Consider the following 16,909-nt stretch of genomic DNA (forward strand, 5'->3'; position numbering starts at 1 on the left):
CGGGTACAAGAAGATAACGTATATTTCGGATAACAAAACTACAATAAATACATGTATTAAAAAAAATAGAAATACCTAAGTCTTTAGAAAACAAAAAGGCTAAAACATGAATCTTTGAATTGAAGAAAGTAATGAGAAATAAATATGAAACGGAAAGATCAATAAAATTAAAAATCGAACAAGGATTGTGTATGCTAGGATTACAGACAGTGCCTTGTGGATGAAAATGGTGGGAGCATGTGACTTAGATTGATAATTAGATTTTCATTAGTTTGATAAAAATAAATATTTAAACAAGGAATACGGGTATCCCATATAAATATTTTACCAAGTTTCTTATAATAAACATTGGCAAATGATTATGTTTTAAAAATAAACGATTACGGGACAGAAATTTTATGACAGATAGAAGACGGGACGGGACGGGACGGGGTGGGACGGGACGGGGTGGGACGGGACGGTTCAGGACAAGACAGAAAGGGACAGGACGGGTTTTCCATTCTAAACTACACATAAAACAGTTCAAACTAAAGCCATACCCAAATCCGATTTAACATCTCTAAGCAAACAGTGAAATATTTTGATTAGTTTAAAAAATAAACAATGAATATCATTTATCATTTCCATATAAATAATTTTAAAATTGTATTATGTAATACAATATCTATATTTTACAATTGTGTCTCTATATATAGTTTATCAAATAAACTCATATAACAAAATTTTACCAAAATAGAATCTATTTAACAAATCGTGATTTTGTAAAAATAATATGTCCGGGTCCATCACTAGTATATTTATAAGGTTAGACACGTATTTGGATAAATTCATATGTTTTTAGTGACTCTTTTGGTAAAATTAGAAAATGGATATATTTGAAAAAGGATACTTTAAATATTTTTCTATATTTTTTTTTATCGATTGAGTAATTTACGTCTGCTTGAATAAATTCGAAATGCAACATATGCGGGAACAACCTGTATTTTTTTTATACATAATTTTTATGTAAAAAATAAAATAATAAGATCATCTGAAGATAATGGACAAATCTTTCTTATTATATAAATCTTGTTTTTCAAAGTCACCAATTAACAAGATCGTGACATGTGTTAATTATAAACGATAGGATGTTGACACGTGTCGATTGTAACTTTGTTAATATTTAGATAAAAATATATAGAAATATTATTAATCATATCAGTAAAAAATATATATAAAATAAGTATTATAAATAGTTATATATTAAAAAAATCTTATGGAAATATTATAATTGTTAAACCGGTTTCAAAATTTGAGAAGGTTTAAGGTTTAGATTTTAATTGTTAAAACTTAGATTTTAGTTTTCAAATATTTTTATTAATAATTGCTTTTATAGTATGTTATATTTTTAAAATTTTAAATTTATGTATAAATGTAATATAATCTTATAAATGATTGGTTTATGCAAATTTTATGTGATTGACAATATAATCTAACATTACAAGATTTTTATAATTAACGTTTAATAACGAATCTTAAGTATATATAATGATATACCTATATCAGATTCTTTAGACCAAAAAGAATCTCTTTCCAAATTAAAAATTTTTGCTTATCTTTTACAAGAAAGATTTGGATAGTTATAATAAAGTTTTAATTTTAATTTTATTTTGAACAGATATCATATAACCCGTCCATCGAACGAGTACTAAACTAGTGTTTTAAAAAGTTTTGATATAAAGATAACAGGTATAGTTTTTATACCAAATTCGTAGAGATAATTTAGGAAACTAATTGATTGTTTCCATTAAAAAGGTATATTTTATTTTTCATATCTAATTTATTGTTTTTGTGCACTTTTTACGGATTAAATTTGTTAATAATTTTTTTAATAAGCATAACTACAACGGTAAAACACCAAATATACTTCAAAATTAATAATATAAATACTAAAATATAGCTTGCCAAACATTTCGAATTCAAAGCTTTGACAAGCCTCAATATGTGAATATGTAAACAAAATATCAAGTTTTCAAACGACCCAGCCCATTTTTCAACTTTTAATTCATCAATATTAACTACATAATTAATATTAACAGACAAATTCAACCAATAGGCAAACAACCAGCAAAAAAACAAAAGAAACAAATAATCCAAATCAACCGTTAAATAATTAATCGAACAAATTATTCAATAACCAAAAACCAATAATCATCCAAGACAATCCAGCAATTCGAACATGCTTCTAAATCCATGGTTCTAAAATTATTAAGCAAAATAATAACAATAAACCAAAACAACGACTCTAGATCATCGCCTTCATCTTCGCCTTCATTTCACGATCACACTTTAGCTTTACATGCATCACAGAAACAATGATATGCGTGAATATTATCACAAATATTATCACAATGATCCTCCCATCAACTGGGTTATAAACACAAGCATAGGCCAACAAACATGCGTAAAAATTAATCAAACAATCAAGCCAGGCATAAAAACACACAAACTACTCGCTGCCAAAAAATTGTTGTTGTAACGCCCTGACCGTCACCTGGAGAGGAGTAGTGGACTCACACTATCTGGGGGTGACAATTTTGGCGCACAACGAGAACGTTGCGACCAATAGTGGGGGAGAATTGTGAGATCATGGTTTGCAAAAAGGTTTAAATGAATTGATTTGGTCACATATGTCACCAAAGTACACTATCTTTTTGGTCAAAGGTTCCGAGAAAACTTCACAGTAAACATGCTTATGTTGGAGTAGTATCAGAATAGGTGACTCTGCAGGAAGTGGTGATGAACACTACTTAATTAACCTTCATATTTTACGAGATAATTTAGTGATTAATCTTTTAATTTGGATCAATCTAATGTTTTTTCCATTCAATATTAGAAAAGCCTAGTATACCAACTTTTACAACAACAACTACAAAAAAAAAAACTACATAGATGGAAAAAAATAAAATAAAATCAAATTATGTTTTTACATCAAGTTTCCCTTTAAATATTTCAACAAAGACTTGATTCCAGGACCATATAGATACATTTAAATATTTCAAAAAGATGTGACACCAGGACCAGAGTACATTTAAAGATTTTTACAAATACGTGATTTTAGGACCAGAAGAATTTAAAATATATATTTATATCGTATGCAACATATATGATATATCTCTATTTTTTGGATCTAGACTTGAATGGGAATTTGTGATCACAGTAATAAAAATATAAAAAAAGACCATTAATGATCTAGGACTTGTGGTCATAATAGAGTTAGGTTTGTGTGCCATAAAAACCAGTAGTCTTGGAGCTTTTGTTGGATATGATTCAATTCTCACGAGTTTTGTATTTAACTTAGGTGATTGTGCCGACAAAAAAAAAACTTAGGTGATTGCGGATGCTAGTAAAAGACATTAAAAATCAGGAAAACCACAACGTGGGCTAATGCCGACAAAAACACAGCAACAAACACACACACAAAAGTTCTGAGGGATGGATGAAAAAGAGTTTGATCGAAATATTAGTTTTTACCAAAATATATTATTCGAATATTGATTAAATCAAAATATAACTTTTGAGAAACACCCTTTTTCGTGTACTCATTTTTAAAAATACTTTTCTTTTTTATTCATTTTCAAAAATAATAAATTTTATCAGTATATTATATATCAAACTATGTAAACTACGGGCATTTCATGGATTGATTTGTTAAACTCACTATTATATAGTAAAGCGAGTTATAAATAATATTTTTACAAATGCAATTCTTTTTGGGTTGGTCCATCAAAAAAAATATTATGAGTATATAATTTTTACGTATATTCCTATTTTCAACTACAAAAATGTGAATTAGTTTTAGAAAAACTAGATTTTAACACGCGATATACCGCGGGAAATATTTTTAAATATATTGTTTTATTAATTTTGTTTGGTAAATAAGATTGTACTACTGTATTTTGATTGTTATATCTGACTTACCCGTTAAATATTGCATGACAATTTATTTTTTATATAATCGTAATTTGAACAACTTAATTAAATAAGTCTAATATTCGAATTATGAAAAAAACGTTGTCATAACATCTTTCTATTAAATAGTATGTTGTCGGATTAAATTATTTTGTGAGTTTTACTATAGTAGACAACCCGTAAAAACATCTAGAATCTTAATTATGTAAATTATAACATACTCCATCACATGACCCGTGCTACACAATTATCAATAATACCTTAGTACATAAAAACAATTTTGTATCAATTGAGTAATATACGTTCGTTTTCAAAATACTGATTTAGGAAATTATGTTAAATGTAATAAATACTGATTTCTAGATTTGCAATTTTATTATAATTTAATTACAAAATTTACCTTAAAGTTTATGGCAAAGGTTTATGATTGCAAATAATACAAAATAAAATGTTACTTTCCAAAAAGTACTTTAAAATGTTAATATATATATTCATTCGCTGTTATATTTTTTATTGTTTTTATTCTCTTATTGTATAAAAACTCATTATATTATCAGTTTTCAAAATTTTCTTTCTACTATTTTATCCAAACTCATTATATAAATATATGATCCACCGTAATCGATCGAATAAAATAAAAATATAAAATATTCGGTTAAAATCGTATGTATATGTAAATACTCCCTGGCGTCCTAGCGTTGTAACGCGGATCCCTAAATCAAATTTTCATTTCTAAAACAAATAGTAGTGAAAATATTATACTACATTTGTTAATTTATACAACCCTAAAAACTATATAATACAATGTGTATTATTAATCTTCCTCAATCTCTAACTATTTTTTACATATACCTTTTAACAAAAAAAAAATACTAAAACATCTAACCGCAACACAAACAATCTATTTTTTATAATGTCATTTACATTAAAAAAAAAAAAAAACTTGGTAGTTTTCCTCTGTAGCACGGGTCCAATACTAGTTCAAATATATAACTCAGGTTATCGCTAGAAAATTATAAGAAAAAGTTAGCACACAGAAGATCTGAGAGAGATGGAGGAAGAACTTAAGAGCTTGATCAAAGTATTGGTTTTTACAATCATCTCCATATCTTATTGTTACTATTTGCCACCTAGAATCAAATCAGGACTTCCTCGATTCCTCTCTGTTTTCCCCATCCTTGCTCTGTTTCTTGCTCTTCCTCTGTTTTTCTCCACTGTGCATCTCTCTTTCTTCACAGCATTTTTCCTCACATGGCTCGCTAATTTCAAACTCATTCTCTTCTCCTTTGATAAAGGTCCTCTAATCCCAGTTCCTTCAACTCTCTCCCGGTTCCTATGCTTTACTTGCTTCCCAATCAAAACCCAGCAAACCCCTAAACGTCAGACTCATTTGCCCACCATGTTGGTTTTGGCCGTTAAAGTTGCTATCTTTAGTATGCTGTTACATTTTTATGACTATAAACAAACTCTGCACCCGCTTCTACTACTAGGACTCTATTTTTTACATCTATACCTAGAGCTTGAGATCATTCTTACGTTATTCAAAGTTTTGGTTTCCATCTCTCTTGGATGCGACCTGGAGCCACAGTCTAATAAACCATACTTAGCCACGTCTCTACAAGACTTCTGGGGTCGCCGATGGAACACTATTGTGCCCACGATTCTCAAGCCAGCCGTTTACAAACCAATGCGGCAAGTCTCCGAACGGAGAATGAGCTCCGACTGGGCTCTGTATCTGGGGACCTTGGTGACGTTCACCGTCTCCGGTTTGGTTCACGACTTGCTCTTCTTCTATTTAACTCGTGAGATGCCCACTGGACAAGTTACTCTGTTCTTCATGTTACAAGGCGTTTGCCTTGCGGCGGAATTGGCTGTGAAGAAGAAGACGACGGTGACGCAACGGTGGCAGTTAAGTCCGGCGATTTCGAGGATACTCACGGTGGGGTTTGTGTTTTTGACTGGTTCTTGGTTGATGACACCTCAGCTTATAAGGAGCGGCGTGATGGAGAAGTACATCAACGAGGCTTTGTTTTTCGTTAGTTTCGTTAAGAACAAGTTTGTTTAGTCTCTTGGGGTATTAATTTGAATGTTAAACAGAAACATAAATATTGAATTGTTATCTCAAATCGTTTGTGTTGTTTTGTAACTGAAAAAAATAAGAAGCATAGTTTCAAAACCAAAAAAAAGTAAACCTACACCAAAATTCAAAACCCCATTAATCAAAAATAAAAAGCTTAAGACCATGATTAATGGTAGTCTCTTAAGTTGTTTCTTAGGTACTTAGATGTTTAAAATTAAATGGTTAAAACGTAATGTAGATAAAACCCCATTACAAGATAAAACGTAATGTAGATCACACTTGAATTTGTCTCCTCATTGATACTCTTAGGCTATGGTTTCGAAATACAACTTGAACAAACATAATTGTTACATTAATATTAAAAAGAACATCTCTTGTTAATTGTAACCTTGATTCCATGCTTCATTCTAAGAATTAAACTGGTATCTGGTTCAAACTTCTGCCCTTTAGCAACCTTAATGTCATAGTTTTGTAACATCTCCACCACCACAATCTTCATTAGCATCATAGCTATTTGTTTACCTAGGCATACTCTCGGGCCGGCATTGAATGCTAAGAACTTGAAGGCAGGTACATGTCTCAACTCTCCTGTCTCGGAAATCCATCTCTCTGGCTTGAACTTTAGTGCATTGTCTCCCCATACAGCTCTCATCCTACCCACCCCATAAACAAAGATCAGTATCTTTGAGTTTGCTTCGACTTTATGTCCACTTGGAAGCACATCTGTCTTTAGAGGAGACACACGCACGAGAGGAACCGGTGGGTAAAGCCTCATTGTCTCAAACAATGCAGCATGTAAGTACACTAGCTTGTTTAAGTGCTCCATTGGATCATAAGATAGCCTTTCTTGGCCACTACTACTTCGTGGAAGAATCATGTCAACCTCTTGGCGAATCTTAGTCATCACTATAGGGTTTTCGGACAAAAGCCAGAAGAACCAAGTGAGAGCAGAGGCAGTGGTATCCCTCCCAGCTAGAAGTAAAGCTAGGACATTGTCTCTGAGAAACTTACAAAAGATTCTTCCACGCCACGGAATCTTTTGTGAGTAACGCATCTTCGAAGGCATCAAAAACCTCTTTGAAGTCGGAACCTTTAGCAAAATTGGAGAAGTTTGAGTTTACTAGGTAGTGAATGTTAACTGGATCAGCAGTGAGCAGCATATCCATTCCAGCGAACCACGGCCCCTTGAATGAAAATGTTAGCTCAGTGCTTTCAAGAAGCTCCACAGTGAAGTCAAAAATACGGTGGAGCACCAAGAAAAGACCCGGAATCATCCCAACAACGGGCCTAGGCGGGTTCGAGGATACTCACGGTGGGGTTTGTGTTTGTGACCGGCTCTTGGTTGATGACACCTCAGCTTACCAGGAGCGGCGTAGTGGAAAAGTACATCAACGAGCCTTTGTTTTTCGTTAGTTTCGTTAAGCACAAGTTTACTTAGTCTCTTCGGAATATTTGAATTTTTAAACAGAATCATAAGAAATTGAATTGTTCTCCCAAATCTTTTACACTGACCTATAGAAACAAGAACTAACAATTAAAATCTCTCCTAAGTCTTGTTGTGACATGACGATGATGGAGATGAGTTCCCTGAGCCACCCAAAAACTGAAGCTCTTTCTTGTCATAAATCTCCAACGAAAAATCCCTCAGCGGTTGCGTCGCGCCGCCGTCACCGCTCGTTTCCATCTGCGGTTCAGCAGTTGAGACGTAACTAGACACAGGTCTAGTACCAACGTTCAGAAACGGTGCGGTAGCAACGGTAGGTATAGCCCACATTTGGCCCATTTGATTCGGTCCATTAGTAACAAACGCAGTACCCATACCCATAGGCCAAAACGGCACCAACCCCTGCGTATTAACGTTCATGATATTAACTCCGTAATTTGACGGCGTGATCGGAGCTAAACCAGAAGTAACGGAGCTATGACAGCTGTCGTGTTCGTTAACGTCGACGAAGTCGCTCGTACAGTTTCTCTTCCTCCGTTTCTTCGTTAGGTCACCGTCACCGTCACCGCCGCCGTCATTTGGAGAGGTTGTAGGAATTTTTAAAGTCCCGTTAACCGATACAGCAATAGCCGGTATAGTTCCGGTTCCGGTAGCTTCAATTATCGCCGGTTCAGCTCGTTCCAGTAACCACCGAATGGTTTCGCCGTCTGATTTGTGACCCAGCTCACGGGTCAATTGAAAGATCCGAGCAGCGCAACCCGCGGGCATTCGGATCCTCCGACCACGTCCTTCGACTTTCGTGTGACGGTCTTTAGTCGGTCTCTTCGTAGCCGGTTTGAGCGAACTAGTCGTCGTCATCATCTGCGGCTGCAAAAACCCGACTTCTTCTTTCTTCATGAGTAAACCCGGGTTGGGTTTCGGATCCGGGTCGAATAGATTGGTCATGGTTACTTGGTCAACATTTCCGTCAATCTCTCGTATCGCTTTTCCTTCTTGGTTCGACTCCATTGACCTCAAAAATCGAAAACCCTAGGAAATGTGAATGTGAACGAAACTCAAAATTAGCCAAAGATTTGAATTTTTTTTTCTGTAAAGAAGATAAATTTAAGTCAAGTTTGGTGTTTCTTAGAGGAAAAATGTTATCTTTCGACAGATGAACCAAACCTTAAAAAGTTTGAATTTTTTAGGCAAATTAAAGAACAGTGCAAAAAAACTTTTAGTGGGAAAGCAAAAAAAAAAATAAAGTGAGGAAACCCTAAAAAGGTATAAAAATCAAAATGTTTACAGCTCACCTTATCCTCTGCACGAACCCTACAAAAATGGAAGAAGGGTCCCTCAAAAGATTATCGTTTGATCTTTATACTCTCATATCAAATCAACGGTGTAGATTACATCTTAGCAGCTAAACCAATATGGGCCTGTTTATAGTTTACTAATGGGCCTTGGCATCTCACTCTCTCTCAGAAGTCGAAAGCAATTTCATATATTTATTGATTGTTGAACCGGTTCCGATTTAAGAAGTGAACAAAACCAAATCGAACTGGACAAAACAGAGCCAAAGCTTGGCTGTAGACTTAGACTACTTCACGGCTCTCGTGTTCAAAAACATGAACACCACATCTCCCACTCTCGTTATCTACAAACTCAGAATCCAAAAACCTCGCAACAAAAATCCAAAGCTTATAAACATCTTCGAAATTCGCGAGAAACCCTAACGCGGCAGTGAGAACAGAGATCCCCGGTTCGTTGACGTCTCTGTTTCTTCTCTTTTCAAAAACTCTATCTTTCGCTCCTTCGTAATCTTCTTCGAACATGATGTTCTTTAAGAAACCTTTCCCAAGTGAGATATTGCTGCAACCAGCTAGCTTCTGAACTATGAAAGGTTCGATTTTTTCTCCCTTTTGGTTGAATAGATTGAACGCAACCGCTGGTCCTCGATTGAAATCAACTTTTGGACCGTAGATTTTAACTAGACGACTAGTTGTTGAATGTTTGAGTTTGTGGAGAGCACTTACTAACCAGTTGATCAAGCATCTTGATCTGTTCCCTGTTGCTACCAACCCTAGTGAGTCTACATGATCTAAGCCTTTGTATTCAACACTAGAACTAAAGCTATATGTTTCTTCGGACTCTGTTTGTATCCTGTTTATTTCCAACGCGTGTAATGAAATCGGATTGTCGGTAGGTACGAGGTTGACCATACCTGAGCCAGTGGAAGATTCAAGAATCGGAATGGTGGTTTTCTTTACAAACAAGCAACCGAATCCGGAAGGGTTTTCTCCAAACACCTTGTAGAACGAACACACCATGAAATCGGGGTTATATATCGAAAGACCGAAGCTATCCATATCCTTAGGTCCTAAACCGCAAGCATCGATCATTACATGCCACCCGTTTTCTTGCGCCACACTCATCCATAGGTACGGATACCGAGATCCTGTAACCCTAGAATGAAGAGGAAAGACGAAAATACCTTTCTTCTTCTTCTTCTTGCTTCCGGTTTTTCCAGTAGTGACCAACTTCCTCAGCTTGGATGAACAGATTTTGAGTCTTGGCCATGAGAATTCAGCTGCAGCTACTTTGGCTCCACGTTTCTCAGAGACTCTGTTTATTTCATTCACTGCCTCGCTCTCGTAGTCGTAAACCGTCAAAAGCTTTCGTTTTGAGTTAAACGGGTAAGACTCAGCGACGAGCCTAAAAGCTGAAGTTCTATTGGCGGTGAAGACCATTGAGTAGTCTTCCTCAGAGATTTTGAGAAAACTCATGATTCTTCTCTTCATTGAGTACTCAAATTCTGTTTCTTGACCTCCATCGTTGAGAAGCTTCTCTTTGAGGTTACCGATCTTGGGAGAAACACTGAAGAAAGGACTTTCAGATAAGGAAGAAGAGATCTGGTAAGTGGAAGGGTCGTAGTTGAGCAACTGAGAGTAAGAGTATAAACCAATCCCTATGTAATCAAGACACGTGTAATGTGATAAACCCAAGTGAAAGTAATGGTCGGATCTGATACGGTCGATCTTGTAAGTGTCGGAGTAGTTAGGGTAAGCTTGGATGAAATCAGAGAACGATTCTTGATGTGAAGGGAGAGAATTTGGGTCGGCGAATTGAGTGTCCGGGAAGATGGTAGAGACGGTGGTTTGAGCGAAATTACGGCGGAGAGTGGCGGAAGTGACGGTGGGGGTTGAATCTGACGGATGCTCGGAAGTAGTGGTGGTGGCACCGTGAAATGGTGACGACGAGAAGCAGCCGTGAAGGCAATTTGGTGGTGGTGAATGATCACCACTACATGGTTGTTGCATTTTCTTTGTTTGGTGCATATGATTTATGTGTGTTTTTGGAATTGTTAAGTCATTAGTCTAAGCTTGTACATGTTAAATAAGGCTAAAGTCTTAAAGTTCTTTTAAAGTAGTGCACCTAAGACAAAAGCTTGTTCTCTTGTCTTTTACTCTGTATCTTGTGAATTATGATAAAGAATGATTTTTTATTTAACCTGCCCACTTACGATAACATCATTTTTCGCCTTGAGTACTTCAATGTATAATAGATTTTCTCAAAACTCAATGACCATTCAAATGACTAAGATTTTCATTGCAAATTGTGGTGGTAAATTACATAGCTTACAATATGGTAGCCCTGGGCAAAAAGCCCGTACCCGAAGCCCATACCCGAACCCGGCCCGTTAGGCCCGTACCGAACCCGAACCCGATTAAGGAGGTTACCCGATCGGGTTTTGGTTTTGAAAAAATCCGGGTTCGGGTAAACCCGAAAACCCGATTGTCAAGATTGTAAACCCGATTTCATTCCTTCGTAACTTTGTTGATCGATTTCATTGCCCAGAACTTTGATATACTCGAATCGATTTGAATATTTTCATTCCAAGAAAGATCATAATTCTGTAGTTAGCGAGATCTATGTCTCTCTCTCCCGTACGTCTCTCTCTCTAGCGTTATGTTTATTGTTTAAGAAGAAGGAGTACTCCACAGTCGACATCTTATTTTACTTCTTTTTTTTTTGGCTAATAACAATGGTTTATGTGGGGATTAATATGTTTGAATTCAGTGTTAATTGTTTTGTTTTTTGATTGAGTTCCATTGATGACGTAGCTCGTCGAATTCTTTTGTTTGGTCTGCGATTGATTTACTTGGATAAACACAGTAACTCTCTTTTCCGTTGCTGAGTTTTCTCTGTCTTCTCTCATATATAGATTGCTTGTGCCTCAAAATATTTTCATTTATAATAATAATACATTACGATATTTCAAATTTACATAAATATTTACAGAGTAGTGATCTATGTCTTTCGACAGTTTTTGTTGGTTCACTTGGGTAAATAAACAAACCAAACAGAATCTAAAAGCCGACCACAACACAAGAGCCATCAAAGGCTCTTTTGTCCAGGCATATAGCTTGGAAAGAAGCTTTATTTACAGTTTCTTCAGCAAATATTCTTGAAGGCATAGCTTTAGATAATATATATTAAGAGCAGTGGTTATGTCTGCGACCACAAGAGATTCATCTATTTACAGAGTTCGTGACTTTGCCCTCATGACATTGTTGATGTGATTTTGATTAGCCGTGTGTCTCTTTCGTGTTCCCCATCTTTGTATAGTCTTAACACAGAGATTAATATACGCCTTGGAAACCAAGTTGAGAGATATTAAATATGAATATTTAGAGGATAACTTGTTTCAGGAAATAAATAATTTGCCATGTTTATTTTGAGCGTGAAGTGTTGAGCATGTGTTGAGACTTATGCATTCTAAGCTCATTGTGTTCTAGCTTTAGTTTCTTAGATTCTTAGTTTTATAGTTTTTGGTCACTAGTTTTAGTGAATGGAACTTTGAATTCAGTGTAAATATTGAAGTGTGTGCTCTTATATAATGGAATCGTGTGTTCTTGGTATTGAAGCGTGTATTATTGTTCTTGGTATTGAAGCGTGTGTTACATTATAATTTTTTTTGTTTGCTTCTATTTGGATGATAATTTTGGTGAGATTACATTATAATTTTTTTTTTTAAAGAAAAAATTATTGGTTACTACGGTTATAAGAACCCGAAACAAAACCGAACCCGAACCCGAAAAGCCCGATCCGAACCCGAACCCGCCCGAAAGTATATATATACCCGAATGGGCGTTAAAAGTCTAAACCCGAAAACCCGAAAACCCGAAAAGCCCGGCCCGAGTCCGAACGGGCCCCCGAACGCCCAGGGCTACAATATGGTTTCATGAATGGTTTATCTCCTAATGAAGAAAAAAAAAAACTATATGAGAAAAAGAAAAAGCAGAAGCAAATTGGTAGGGAGTAATGATTAAAGACTGAAAAGTGTAACACTTTGTAAATTGTTTCCCCGAGTTTTATGTTTTCTTTGAACGCGTTGATTTTAGTGGGTACTCAAGAAAGTGTCTTCTTCTTTACTTTTGTTTCCTTAGCTATATTTTGCAATGCTTACATGCTAAGGTATACATTCCAGTATAAACAAAAACAGCCAATACGTCCTCAAGTCAAAAAGTTATGTTTTCATTTGTAATCTTCATCATATATCTTCTTGAGGAAAATTGCCGGAAAAAAAAAATATTAATGCACTAATCCTTTTTGTGAGTACAATTATATTAGCTCTAATTTGTTTATTGTATAGAACAACAAAAAGCTATCAAGAAACGATCAATGTCTGAGTTTTACCGTTCAGAATCGGTTTTATTTTCTTAGACTTTGTTTTTGTTTCATTGTTGACTGTGTTGTGTTGTAGTTTGGTTGTTTAAGTTAGAAGAAAATAACAATGATCTTCTGTTGGTATATCCACTCAAGCTTCTACTTAATTTATAACGTTATCAGAAAGTGTAAATTATCACATCCCAATGTGTTTATTATGTGTTACTATGGAAAAGAGGACATGGTGTGGTCGTTGGTGGGGAGTAGTGTGGAGCATGAGAACCGACGATTATAATGATGGATATGACTCAATTTCACAATTAAGAAATCTTGCTTCTTGAAGAGTATAATTTCTCAAAATTATGAATTAAAACGTCGTGGAGCTGGTCGTATGTAAACTCTTAGGGTAACACTGTGCTAAGATCCCCATTTTCAGTTTTAAGATGATTGAAATAATGTTGGTCTTAGTCTCTGTCCTGATCAGTTTGGACAACCATCCTATATATTACTTAAAACTTTATTAACATGTGTAGCTGATTAAAATAAAGACTCAACCTAAGAAATTCAACTTAACTGATTATTAGAAATAAAATATAAATATACTTGCGTTTAGGCGGGATTTCAGTACCTAATCATTAAAGAAAGAGGAATTTGATTTAAGAACGTGAACGTGACTTTTAATTATTATTAACTCTCAAGAATATGTTAACAACTATAAAAACATATACAAATGTATATTGCATGATGTAGGTGTAAGGAAAAAAAATGTTTATATAGATTTGATTCTATCTTTTTTATTTAAATATGCTAATGTCAAGATTGTAGCATTTCGTCTTCACATGGCGTACAACACATGATTAGTCAATATTTATATGAGGACTTATTATAACTCTTTTCTGATATCACATGCATACCTTTGACTTTTGTTGATATTTTTTTCCTTTTTTTTTTTTGCATTCGACTGTTATATAGGAATAGGATGGTTTTGATTTGTAACATCGCACTGCTGTGGTATAATAATGACCATCATCAACTCATGTATTCATATATTCCGTAATATTCTCGTCGTAGTTTTCATCTTCCATGGCTCTTGTTATTCCGATAAAGGTACAATTCCAATGTGTGATGATCATGATATGTTGAATTCTAGTTATCACTTCAATATTCATGCTTTTTTTTTGTCTTTGTGTAAAGATGGACACTATACATTTATGAAAGATGCAACATTAGCACCAAAGCTAGCTAGTTTCGACTACATAGTCATCGGAGGAGGAACCGCAGGTTGTGCATTAGCCGCAACGCTCTCTCAAAACGCAAGTGTTTTGGTTCTTGAACGTGGTGGCTCACCCTATTACAATCCCACGGCCACTGACATTGGCAACTTCGCTAACACACTCTTAAACAACACACCAGACTCATGGTCGCAGCTCTTTATCTCCGAGGACGGCGTTTACAACACACGGCCACGTGTCCTCGGTGGAGGCTCGGTGCTGAACGCAGGGTTTTACTCACGTGCGGGCGATGTTTACGTGGAGGAAGCTGAGTGGGAGATGGATGAAGTGGAAGCTGCTTACGAGTGGGTCGAGAAGAAACTTGTGTTCGAGCCACAAGTAATGGGCTGGCAAGCCGCGTTGAGGGATGGGCTTTTGGAGGCTGGAGAGTCTCCGGACAATGGTTTCACGTACGATCATATCTACGGGACTAAGATCGGCGGTACGATCTTTGACCATGCTGGTCACAGACACTCGGCGGCGAACCTGTTAGAATATGCTAATTCGGATGCGATTGTTGTTTACTTGCACGCTTCTGTTCACAAGATCCTCTTCACCACCAAAGGTACTTGACTCATCATATTCACATTTGTTTTAGGGGAGTTATCGAATAAACTGATTTTAATCTTTCGATTTTCCAAACCATTTAAAAAAAAACAAAAAAAAAATTGAAACAAAAAACTACAAAAGTCGTTTAGGAAGCAATTAAAAAGTTCCAAAATTAGTTCTAAATTTTTTTTTCCAAAGACCAACATGATTAGTGGGATCTTAACAAGTATCTTAAGCTAAGATTTGGTATAGCCATCATATTTTCCTAAAAGTTGTAATATGTGTTGAGAACAAAACAGGTAGCCAAAAACCAAAAGCGTACCAAGTGATATTTGAGGACGCAAATGGAGTGTTCCACAAGGCAGAGCTATCAAATAACGCAATGAACGAAGTGATCTTGTCAGCTGGAGCCATGGGTAGTCCGCAACTGTTGATGTTAAGTGGCGTTGGCCCTGCAGCCCATCTCGCGGCTCATGGCGTGAACCCACTCGTCCTAGATCACCCTATGGTTGGACAGGGAATGGCTGATAATCCCCTTAACGCCCTGTTCATCCCTTCTCCTCAACCTGTAGAAGTATCCCTCGTACAAGCTGTTGGGATCACAAAGTTTGATAGTTACATCGAAGGTGCAAGTGGCTTGAGTCTCTCTTTTGATTTGACCAGTAGGTTTTTCGATAGTGTCTTGAATCTTTTCAACGAGGTATATAACATAAATACATTTGAACGTTATTGTTTATGAGATTATATGTTATATCTAAATATGACACGTTACGCATGCAGACAAGCCGTACTACATCTAGGGAAAGCCTGACCAAATCTATCGTAAACTTATTAAAACCCTTAGATCTCAGATTGAACGTGATGTTGAAAGGGGGTTTGATAATCCAAAAAATCGATGGACCAGCCTCGAGTGGACACATGGAGCTCCGGAACAGAAACCCGAAGGACAACCCTTCAGTGACATTCAACTACTATCAAGAACCAGAGGATTTGAATAAATGTGTTGAAGGGGTTGCCACCATTATTACAGTTATAAATTCAAAGGCTTTCTCCAAATACAAGTTCCCTGGTGTGACCGCGCATGAGCTGTTAAGTCTCATGTTGAGCCTTCCCACCAATCTGAGGCCGAGGCACTTAAGCTCAATTTTTAACTTGAAGCAGTTTTGCATCGACACTGTGATGACTATTTGGCATTACCATGGAGGTTGCCAAGTTGGAAGAGTGGTTGACAAGAATTATAAAGTCTTAGGCCTTGATTCATTAAGGGTCATCGATGGATCCACGTTTCTCAAGTCTCCGGGGACTAATCCCCAAGCCACGGTCATGATGCTCGGAAGGTGAGCACAAAAACTGAATGATCACAAAATCTGTACATAAGATATGATTGTTGAGCAAAATAATGATTCTTCGAGTGCTATGTTTAGGTACATGGGACAGAAAATTCTTCAAGAAAGGACGGCTTTGCGCGAAAATTAGCAAGAATCCTAAGGTTCTAATTGAGATATGCCCATTAATTGCTCCAATATTCTTGTATTTGGATTGTTACTAGGATCCTCCAAAATATAAAAGAAAAAAAACCCTTGGGGAAGTATACATATTGTATCAATAATTGATGGAAATAGTTTAATTTGCATTTTTTTTGGACCGCAACCAGTGAGGGTGTAATGAGTTTGATTTCCATTCTTTAAATTCTTAGGTTTTTGTTTGTTTTTCCTGTCGATTAGTACATACGAAAAAAGAGAAAGAGTACACGAGAGGACACGAAAGTTAACAAAGACTTTTAAACCACAAATCCTAAGATTTAACTAAAGATTGAAATGGTAAAATATCAAACTGAGAAAATAACAAAAAGGATACAGAAGAAAGCCCAAAAGAATACATAGGAAAGACGTTCACGCTGCATTTACAAGATGTGAAGCTATTTACAAACAAGGATAGTGGTAATTGATTTTGATTATTGATTTA

General features: G+C 35.8%; 5 protein-coding genes across 9 annotated transcripts; 2 read left to right on the forward strand and 3 right to left on the reverse strand.

The window, feature by feature from the left end:
* The first annotated feature begins 5,002 nt into the window (after positions 1–5,002).
* Positions 5,003–6,043, forward strand: LOC17876333 (probable long-chain-alcohol O-fatty-acyltransferase 5). The gene has a single exon (XM_006280710.2). The coding sequence runs from the start codon at positions 5,003–5,005 to the stop codon at positions 6,014–6,016; it is 1,014 nt and encodes a 337-aa protein (XP_006280772.1). The 3' UTR covers positions 6,017–6,043.
* A 346-nt stretch (positions 6,044–6,389) lies between these two features.
* On the reverse strand, positions 6,390–7,085 carry LOC17875301 (alkane hydroxylase MAH1). Its single transcript, XM_006281447.2, has one exon. The coding sequence runs from the start codon at positions 7,083–7,085 to the stop codon at positions 6,390–6,392; it is 696 nt and encodes a 231-aa protein (XP_006281509.2).
* Positions 7,086–7,460: 375 nt separating this feature from the next.
* On the reverse strand, positions 7,461–8,882 carry LOC17876275 (transcription factor TCP19). 2 transcript variants are annotated; one of them, XM_006280751.2, is made up of 2 exons: positions 8,768–8,882; positions 7,461–8,504 (listed from the first exon to the last, which is right to left on the reverse strand). In XM_006280751.2, exon 2 carries the CDS (start codon positions 8,481–8,483, stop codon positions 7,578–7,580), a length of 906 nt encoding a protein of 301 aa, XP_006280813.1. In that variant the 5' UTR covers positions 8,484–8,504; positions 8,768–8,882; the 3' UTR covers positions 7,461–7,577. The 2 variants fall into 2 exon arrangements, with proteins under 2 accessions (XP_006280813.1, XP_006280812.2); XM_006280750.2 differs by lacking the exon at positions 8,768–8,882 and adding an exon at positions 8,640–8,655.
* A 58-nt stretch (positions 8,883–8,940) lies between these two features.
* LOC17877130 (molybdenum cofactor sulfurase) lies at positions 8,941–10,871 on the reverse strand. 2 transcript variants are annotated; one of them, XM_023776961.1, is made up of 2 exons: positions 9,679–10,871; positions 8,941–9,522 (listed from the first exon to the last, which is right to left on the reverse strand). In XM_023776961.1, exons 1-2 carry the CDS (start codon positions 10,790–10,792, stop codon positions 9,050–9,052), a joined length of 1,587 nt encoding a protein of 528 aa, XP_023632729.1. In that variant the 5' UTR covers positions 10,793–10,871; the 3' UTR covers positions 8,941–9,049. The 2 variants fall into 2 exon arrangements, with proteins under 2 accessions (XP_023632729.1, XP_006279823.1); XM_006279761.2 differs by having other exon boundaries at positions 8,941–10,871.
* Positions 10,872–14,143: 3,272 nt separating this feature from the next.
* Positions 14,144–16,546, forward strand: LOC17875344 (protein HOTHEAD). Of its 3 annotated transcripts, none has more exons than XM_023789853.1 (5): positions 14,148–14,231; positions 14,319–14,960; positions 15,244–15,644; positions 15,719–16,281; positions 16,369–16,546. In XM_023789853.1, the coding sequence occupies exons 2-5, from the start codon at positions 14,336–14,338 to the stop codon at positions 16,418–16,420; spliced, it is 1,641 nt and encodes a 546-aa protein (XP_023645621.1). In that variant the 5' UTR covers positions 14,148–14,231; positions 14,319–14,335; the 3' UTR covers positions 16,421–16,546. The 3 variants fall into 3 exon arrangements, with proteins under 3 accessions (XP_006282021.1, XP_023645621.1, XP_023645623.1); XM_023789855.1 differs by having other exon boundaries at positions 15,725–16,281; XM_006281959.1 differs by lacking the exon at positions 16,369–16,546 and having other exon boundaries at positions 14,144–14,960; positions 15,262–15,644; positions 15,725–16,285.
* Positions 16,547–16,909: the final 363 nt, after the last annotated feature.

The sequence above is a fragment of the Capsella rubella genome, unplaced genomic scaffold, assembly GCF_000375325.1.
Source record: "Capsella rubella cultivar Monte Gargano unplaced genomic scaffold, Caprub1_0 scaffold_8, whole genome shotgun sequence".
NCBI lineage: Eukaryota > Viridiplantae > Streptophyta > Magnoliopsida > Brassicales > Brassicaceae > Capsella > Capsella rubella.